Consider the following 9,396-nt stretch of genomic DNA (forward strand, 5'->3'; position numbering starts at 1 on the left):
GGACTTTGAAGATAGGGCTCCAACCTCTCCTAGCCTGCAGGGTTTCTGCAGATAAATCTGCTGCTATTCTGATTGGTCTTCCATGGTGGGTGATCTGGCCTTTTTCTCTTGCTGCCTTTAGGATTTTTTCTTTTGTGCCTACTTTATTTAGGCGAATTATTATGTGTCTAGGAGTTGGTCTTCTCATTTGTTGTCTTGCGGGGGTTCTCTGAATCTCTTGTGTTTGAATTTTTGTATCACTGATTAGATAAGGGAAATTTTCTTGAATGATCTCATGGAAAGTTTGTTCCAGTGTGGTCTCTGTCTCTCTTTCTACCTCAGGGAGTCCGATTATTCTTAGGTTAGGCCTCTTGAGGTAGTCACTCATCTCTTGAAGGTTTTGTTCTGTCTTTTTTAGCTTATTTTCTGTGTTTTTAAGAGTTTGGGTTATTTCTATATTTTGGTCCTCAAGCTCTGAGATTCTTTCTTCTGCTTGGGTAATTCTGCTTTCCATGCTTATCAATTTGTTATTTATTTCATTCACAGTATTCTTTATTACTGTTATCTCAGATATCAGCTCCTTCCTAGTTTCTTCTTGTGTCTCCTCAATTCTTTTTAATCTCTCCATTATTGTTTTGATATCTGCATTTGCATTTTGAGACCCTTCATTCTGGGGACTTTTCATTGTTTGTATTCCAAAGTCAATTTTCTCAGTGTCTGCTCTCCCAGGCGTCTGGGAGAGACCCATACTCTTCTTTTGGTTTTTCTTCATTTCTGTAGATTTTTCTCCCTTTACCCCTTTCCCTCCCCCTCTTCAATTCTGTTTTTGAGGGAAGGTGGGGTTGCTTTTATTTCTCTTCTGCAATGACCTGTTCTTCCTTATGAGGGTCTTCTGGTTTTGTTCACTTTTCCCTCTGTTTTACAGTCTGTCTATTCAGCAGTTTGCAGTCTTGGTCCGTTCAGAGAATCTCACAAGTTCACCTATGCCGTTGCCATCTTGCCCCGTCTCCCTCATATTTTAATACTATCTAGAAACCTGACCAAATTCCATTACACCTTGAAATGTAAAATCATATGTCTAAATAAACTAATGAGTTACACACTTTAATATAGACTATAAGACTAATGTCTTTGATAATCTAACATGACATATTTTATAAATATCTTAAATAGCAGGCACACACACACACACACACACACACACACACACACACAGTATCCAGAGTATGCAGTTACCATGATGATTGAGATTGGCACTCAAACAAGGTACTCTCATAACCTATGCTTTTCTGATTCCAATTGTACATTAATTCCCTGTTATTCAAATCTGCACCTTCTTTCCCAGGTTTAGTCTAATCTATTCACTACTTTTTATTTCTTTAGATCTTTTCGTATATTTTAGTGTTCTCTATGACTCTGAGGAGAGTCAGTGCCTTTCCAAAGGATCACTCATAGGCTTATGTACTTCCTTCAAAATCTCTGAAATTTAGGAAATTTAGATGAGATATTATAAGGCAAAAGCATTTAGTATAGTTCCTAAAAGGTAATAATCACTTAATAATTAATAACTGATTCTGCTATTATAATAAAAATTATTAGTAATGATTCTGCTGTTATAATAAAAATAAAATTCAGATCTTCATAAATGCCAAAATATAGGTGCAAAATTAGTGAGAATGTGAGAAAAAATCAATTTTCATGGGATTCATATCCATGTCTTCCTTTCTCTAAAACGGAAGCTCTGTGTTGTACTAAGCTCGTGTTATATTCCTGTGTGATACAGGATAAAGGGAAAGTTCTATCAAGGTGCAACTTTGGAGCACAGCTTTGAGAGCAATATCCAGACTGCTTGCTGAAAGTAGATAAAAGCTAGAGCAAGGCAACCCAGGCATGGCATGGAGTCCTTTGGTCTCATAGGTCCTTCTGCGAAGCCAAATGCTTCCAGCAGCACTGATGACGCTTCACCAATTGGTGGAAGAGTCAACTCTTTTGAGTGAATGTTAATAACTATGTCAGATAAAGCTTTCTTCTCTACTCATACTATTACTTGCTGAAGTATTACAGATTTTTCTCTTACCGAGACACTACTCAGGGTTCCAAGATGGTGATTTAGCATGTGGCATTTCCTCTACTCATGAGATCATGGGATCATTTGTTCTCAGATTCTAGTATTCTGTAAAACATGGGCTAGGTAATATCAGACTAATGTATGAAAACAGCTGAAATTTCATCATTAACAAACCTATGATTAAATAGGTTGTATTTTTTGTTAAATTTTCTTTTTTAAAAAATATAAACAGATAGTATCCACATAGTTTATTTCTCACAGTTCTCCTGACAAATGACCATTGTTCAAGAACATACTGTATACACAGATAAGAAGAAACATACAAAATGTTTTAAATGATGCACAACAAAACCCAGCAGTATAAAAGAATGCATGTGAACTTTTGCTCACTGCGCAGACTAAGTTTAATCACTTGTTTAAATAGTAATAAAAATACAATCTTTTATGGATCTTGTGCAGACTACAAAAGAGGACAATTCTTACCATATATATGATTTTTATATTAGGTAGTTTTCTTTGATGAGTTGTACAGACAACTCCAAATACAGAGGCAGAAGGCTGTGTATTTTATTTATTTATTTATTTATTTATGTTTTTGAGTTGGAGTCTCACTCTGTTGTCCAGGCTGGAGTGCAGTGGCCGCTCCTGGCCACCGCAGCCTCAAGCTGCTGAGCTCCAGTGATCCTTCCGCCTCAGCCTTCCAAGTAGCTGGAACTACAGGTGCGTGCTACCACACCTGACTAATTTTTTGATTTATTGTAGAGATGAGGTCTCACCAAGTTGCCCAGGTGGGTCTCTAACCCGCGGGCTCAGACAATCCACTCACCTCAGCCTCCCAAGGCGCGGGATTATAGTCTGAGCCACCAAGCCCGGTTTAAGGTTGTGTATTTTAAAGGAATTAATATTGTGGGTTAGAGACTTTACATAGTGACTACCACTGGCACTTTTCACCATAGTTTATACACATCACATGATCATCTTATAGAACTTTACATTTAAAAAATATATCTGAGTGACATTTTATAACATTCACACACCATGAGCTGGTTAAGGAAGCAAACCACAGCTGCCCCCTGTAGTACTTCACTGTTGGTAATAAGGACAGTTCATTGTGGTTAAAAGAAGTCAGGGGTCAATATGGTTAAGCAGCTCCAATTTACTAAAGGTCATCCACGACCACCACTGGGACAGTGAGTTCTTGGAAAGTGAATATCCTAGAAGCAAACACCGTCACTGGTTAAAACTTTGTCTAAAGAAGTCAGTTTCTGTGCTGAAAACTATTTCCACAAAACTGAAAGCTACTGAACTGTTTTAATACAAATACTTTGTCTTCTCGTTATCATGTTCATGACCGAGTTCTTTGAAACCTTTGGAATTCACTCATGCGCTAATGGATGCTCTTGCTCCGTCTCACCCAAGTTTGGTCACCACCTAGGTGGTGGTGGAGGATTCACCAGGGAAACTCTTTGCTCACAGTTGACTGTTCAGCTGCTGAACAGTCATCTGGGGCCACGATGGTGCAGAGCTGGACTTGACGAGAACACTCAGGAAGCGCTCATGCTGTGAGTGTCACTTCAGGGAAAGCAGAGAATCTTTCCAAACTGTGCACATAATTAACAATGATACCATTGCTATGTGTTGGAGGGACTAGCAAATGATGTTCTCTTCCATGTCATCTGTTTGCTGGAAAGTAGTTTGGGTCAAGGTAATTATAACTGGTGCCCTGGGACACACAGTAATCTCTGTCTAAGAATGTCTCTGACCTATAAACAAGTTCTAGTTGGTGATCTTCCTTGTGAATATCTGTTTCATGTAGACAGTCTGAAAAAGAATCACAGAAATCTGAGGACATCTCTGGAGGACAATCCAGGCGGTGACACCGAACGCCCTGGATATGTTCTATGCCACAGTTATCACACTTGAAGCCCACATGCTGCACAAATCTACCCTCAGTATGTATTTTCTGAAGCTTCTTCTTCTTAGCTTTTTAAACTGTAACAGTTCTTTATATTCAGGCAAGTTCCTACACATGATAGGAATACTTTCTTCATCCGACGCCTCTTCGCCAGCAGTGTTCATGCGGCTGTGAAAGCAGGACCGGTCATCATCTTCCTCCATATACACTGGTGGTTCATGAGAAGTCATGAAAGTGGAAGGTTTAAAGAGATGCTTATTAAGAGGGTGCTGTAGTCTGCTTGTTGAAGACTTTTTGGAGTATATATACAGGTTTGGGGTCCTGCTTGGGACTGGAATACCGGCTTTCGTTAGCTTTATGAAGTACGTCTGTACTCGGCTGGCAACCTGTTTTGCTCTCCTGTTCCCCAGCTCATCTGCTATCTTCTGCTAGTGCCGAGACTCTACTTCTTCAGGAGGATATTTCAGGAGGAGCTGCTCAAGCTTTTTCTGCTCTTCGACAGTCCACAGCTGGTTAAATGTTTCGGGTTTGGTGTCATCACACAGGCGCCCTCTTATCCTCTGAGGCCGACTGCTTGCCCTTCTGGACTGTCACTCAGGGGCAGTACTAAGTACGAGAGGGCCTCACCATCCTTCCTAGGGTCTAAAGGGCTTTTTGGTCTAGCAGGTAAACCTTTATCAAAAACTAGCTTAACTCTCTTAGTGTGTCTTTTACAATTTTTAGCTTCTCTTTCAAAGTTCCCAAGGCTATGAGTATATTGGTCCCATACAATCTCAGGCAACTGAACAACTCTCTGTGGATATGGAAGCCCTATATCAGCTTTCTTCTGGAGTTTTTCCACAAATCCAATGGGATTTTTCAGTGCTTCTCTCTGGTGTCCGCCTAAATTCTTGAGATCTTGGACTGCCTGGGACCGCTGCGCTTTGAGGACAGCAATCGTCTGCAACAGTCTCTGATAATCTTTGCTGTGTTTCAGTGCCACATGATCTGACTCAAAGTAATAAACATCAGGGTCATCGTCTTCCTCTTCTGTAAATGTGCTGATTGGCACTTTCTTTGGCAGATGGCAAATGTCCAGTATTGAGGCTTGCCTCTGAGGATGGTTTCCTTAGCCATTCACTTCCATAATTCTGAGAGTGACAACACATCCCTTTGTCATTTGGAGAAATCTCATCAGGATTTGTGGGAGACTCACTTGCGTTATCACTAATGGCTGCATTTGCTTCATTGGAACTGAGGTTATTCACCTCAAATTGTCCGTTTTCTCTGCAAGGAGAACTGTTTTTAGTGGGACTGCCTCTGGCAGGGGCTGCCCTTCGTGGCAAGGTCCTCAGGGTATAACGATGTTCTGGAGGTTCTGATAAAGACATCATTTGAGCTGAAATGCAGTCTAGAACAGAAAATAGTTCTGGTCCTCCAGACACCGGCACACTCTCCGGACTCGTGTCCAGGTCGTTGTTGGTGTTTTCATGACACTGCTATTTTGAGGCATTGGTATCTCCCACCACAGCGACTTCCTCCTCAGAATCTCTTAAAGATGACTGAATTTCAGAAAAGGAGCCTGAAGCTGGCTCAGCCGTCAGTTGAGCAACTTGTCCCACAGACAGGCAGGCAGTTACAACTTTGTGGTCCTCCAACTTGCCCTGTACTTCTGAATGTGTGCAAGGCACGTTATGATCTATACAGCTGTCCTCCTTTCTACTACCAAGGAACCTTGAAGGCTGGGTATCCGAATCCCCATTTTCAGCTGCTGATTTCTCCTGCCACTCATAGGAACCCGTGCTATTCTGTTTGGTGTTCCCATCTGGCTGACAGTCATCGCAGTTTATCACAGCTGAATTGCTGTCATCAACACCATTGACAGCCAAATAGCCCATGATTTCTTCAACTACTGCAGAAGTAAGTGGCCCTTCCCCACTGACATTCACCTTTTTATTTTTTTTGAGTTGGAGTCTCATTCTGTTGCCCAGACTGGAGTGCAGTGGCCGCTCCCAGCCACCGCAGCCTCAACCTGCTGGGCTCCGGCGATCCTTCTGCCTCAGCCTTCTAAGTAGCTAGAACTACAGGTGCACGCTATCACGCCCGGCTAATTTTTTATTATAGAGATGAGGTCTAGCCAAGTTGCCCAGGCGGGTTTCGAACCCGCGGCTCAGGCAATCCACTCACCTCAGCCTCCCAAAGGCGCGGGATTACAGGCTGAGCCATCGAGCCCGGCAACATTCACCTTTTTAACTTCCCTTTTCTCACAATCATCCAGTATAAGACATCGACAAGCTCGTTTAGTCCCGTGGAAATCTGCATCATTGTCCACTACTGTACTCCTCTGTTCTACTGACTCCTTGTCTGATTTGATAGGTGAATCTTCTTCTGAGCTGTTTCGTGCTTCAGATCTAAGACAATGCTTAATTCTTTTCAAAACTGGTGAAATAGGTTCTGTCTGCCTTCTCTCACAATTTTCTACAGTCTGCCTTTCTATGTTGTCCTTTTCTGAAGAAGAAAGTCTTCTTTTCCTAGGGCTTACCCACGACTTTCGAGTGCTTTGCTGTTTTAAATCAGTGGTTCTTCCATTATTACTTCCTTTTGGAATTTGCACTGGCTCTGGTCTCTTCTTTGGTGACCTGGATCGTACTTGAGAATGAGAAGAGATTTCTTCAGGGTGAGCAATGCTACGATTCCTTAAAGTTCTACCACAAAAAGATTCATCCAGGCCGTTTAACCCCACTGTTGATCTTGTAACATGAGTAGATCGGGAAGCAGCCATACTATGGCAAGTCCCTACAACACGGTCATCGTGATCCTCTCGTTGGGAAACCTGTACAACCAAAGATCTATCATTGTGGAAATATAATCTCTTTTCTTTATATCCTGAAGGAGTTGGAGCTATGATCTAGAATAGAGCTTACCACATCAGGATTTCAGACTCTCAGCTTCAGTCATGGAGAATACTAGAACCTCCTAAATTCCTTTAGCTGAGCTCGGCCTCATTAAGATAGACAGGATCCTGTAGTGTTTCTTAAAAACCAACATACAATTGCACTTTTTAAAAGCATTTCGCCTAGTATTTGACTCCCAAGCATCTGTATTTATGTCATCACTGTTAATGTCCATGAGACATTGAGACTTCAGGTATTAATTACTTATATGGTTGTACTAGTACAACTTGGTATCTGTAGTTCCAGCTACTTGGAAGGCTGAGGCAGAAGGATCACCTGAGCACAGCAGGTCGAGGCTGCAGTGGCCATGAGCATGCCACTGCACTCCAGCCTGGGCAACAGTGAGACTCCATGCCACTGCGGCCGCCCTCCGCCCCTGCCCGGCCCTCACCCGTGGCCACTGCCACCACTGCCGCCGGAAGCCCCTGTTAAATTTTCTTAAGAGCATTGCTATGCTATTATGGCACAGGGCACATATGACTTTTGGTCTGAATGACAAACTAGGTCAGATCCAAAAAACATTATTATAGTTTGATGTTTTATTTATTTATTTAACTTTATTTTATTATATGTGAAGTACAAGTCAGGTTTAGGTAGATAAGTAATCTGCACTTATATTAGGAGCACTTTCTTGGGACCAAGGGAATAGCACCACCAACAATGACATGGAAAATGTTCATAGAAACAAACTTTTTGTATAGGGCTCTTTCTTAGTTAAACAGCAAAAGCCTGAGTGACTAAGTTAAGCACCCAGAAAAGAAAGACTCATGAACACTCAATGCCTTCTTCACTCTCCGTGACTGAACACTTTCCATTGCCCTCTACCATCACTGGAACTAAAACTATAACTAACTGCAGAAGCCTTCCTGGTACAAAGGCAGGGCAGAAGGTCAGTACTCCCTGAGGCTGTTTATGAAAAGTCTTTTCCCAGACACAAATTAAGAATAGTTATATGTATCTGCCCTATCAATCCACCCAGGATGTAAGTCCTAGGAGAGAGACCATGCAGGGAAGGTGCTAGAAATAGTGTCATGTGAGGCACTGAGGTGTTTGACTGGGAAAGAGGAGACTTGGATGAATAAGAGTATTAGCTGCGTCACCCAAACAGCTGAATCTTGCATAGAAAGCAGATTTAGTGCCTGTGCAGCCTGGGGAAGAGGTTCAGTCAAAATTATATATACAAAAAAAAGACATTTCCTAGCCATTCCCGAGGCTGGCGCTGCGACTGGTGGAACCATGAAACCTGTGCCTCACAGTCGCAGAGTGAGATTTTAGTTTTAATCTTCAAAGTTTTGTATTTACATTTTACAAAGACACATCAACAGGACTGAAAGAAGATACTACTTATCAGCCATAGGACTGATTTCTCTCCAAAATGACATTTTCAGGATTCTGTCATATAATACTATGCCTTAGATTTTTCGTTTGTTTCAGGCAATTCTCTACCAGGATATATGCTGTATTCTCAAATTATTGTATGAATTATTCCTTTAATCTCTGGATCAAAAGGGCTGTGGGAGAGAAGAAAACATAACACTAGAGATGTGTCCCAGCCACATACACTTGCAATATTGCTAGAATAATGGTCTCTAGCCGGGCTCGGTGGCTCAGCCTGTAATCCCGCGCTTTGGGAGGCTGAGGTGAGTGGATTTCCTGAGCCCGCGGGTTCAAGACCAGCCTGGGAAACTTGGCGAGACCTCATCTCTACAATAAATCAAAAAATTAGCCGGGCGTGGTGGCGCACACCTGTAGTTCCAGCTATTTGGAAGGCTGAGGCGGAAGGATCGCCAGAGCCCAGCAGGTCGAGGCTGCGGTGGCTAGGAGCATGCCACTGCACTCCAGTCTGGGCGACAGAGTGAGGCTCCAACTCAAAAAAAAAAGAAAAGAAAAGAATAATGGTCTATGAGTCTCTATTTGATGATTCTGAGGAACCAGAACTTACATCGTAAACTAAGGAATGAAGTCAGAAAAGGCAGAAAAAGGATTGAAGAACACTTCTGGAACCTGAAGCATTCTGTCTTTGCTACAATCTAGGCATGGAATAGTTGTTGTAAAGTCAGTTATCTGTTCTGGGCTTCAGTTTCATGCTCAGTAAATGACTTCCTCTGCACTTGAACCAATGAATACTCTTTGAATTTTCTTGTACTTAGAATATCCTATTTATTCTATCAGTTCAATATTCATCAGTATTTAATATCTGCCTATGTCTCCATCCATCCATCCATCCATCCATCCATCCATCCATCCATCCATCCATCCATCTATCCCCCTATCCATGTTTTCACTCTAAACCCTGAAAGCTGGCTGGGTGAAAATGTTCTGGATCTGATTTTCAGGCTCATTGGGAATCTATCAAAGATCCACGAATAAAATTCCTGCCAGGCAGAACCCAATTCATCATCTTCTTCAAGTTGCTCCTGTTTCCAGAGGACTTAAGTTATTTTAGTCTTGAATCAAATTGACTGATAAAAACAAAAGATTTCCAAAAAGTTTACATCAGA

The 9,396-nt window shown here is 41.8% G+C and overlaps 1 protein-coding gene across 1 annotated transcript; it reads right to left on the reverse strand.

The window, feature by feature from the left end:
• Nucleotides 1-3,719: 3,719 nt before the first annotated feature.
• On the reverse strand, nt 3,720-7,129 carry LOC103254945 (ZZ-type zinc finger-containing protein 3-like). The gene is given in 5 exon segments (XM_008052925.2): nt 3,720-4,030; nt 4,033-4,539; nt 4,542-4,995; nt 4,997-5,890; nt 6,187-7,129. Coding segments are annotated over 5 exon segments (2,703 nt in total). The 5' UTR covers nt 6,724-7,129.
• Between the last annotated feature and the right edge of the window lie 2,267 nt (nt 7,130-9,396).

The sequence above is a fragment of the Carlito syrichta genome, unplaced genomic scaffold, assembly GCF_000164805.1.
Source record: "Carlito syrichta isolate Samal-C Ts95f unplaced genomic scaffold, Tarsius_syrichta-2.0.1 Scaffold287677, whole genome shotgun sequence".
NCBI classification, from domain to species: domain Eukaryota; kingdom Metazoa; phylum Chordata; class Mammalia; order Primates; family Tarsiidae; genus Carlito; species Carlito syrichta.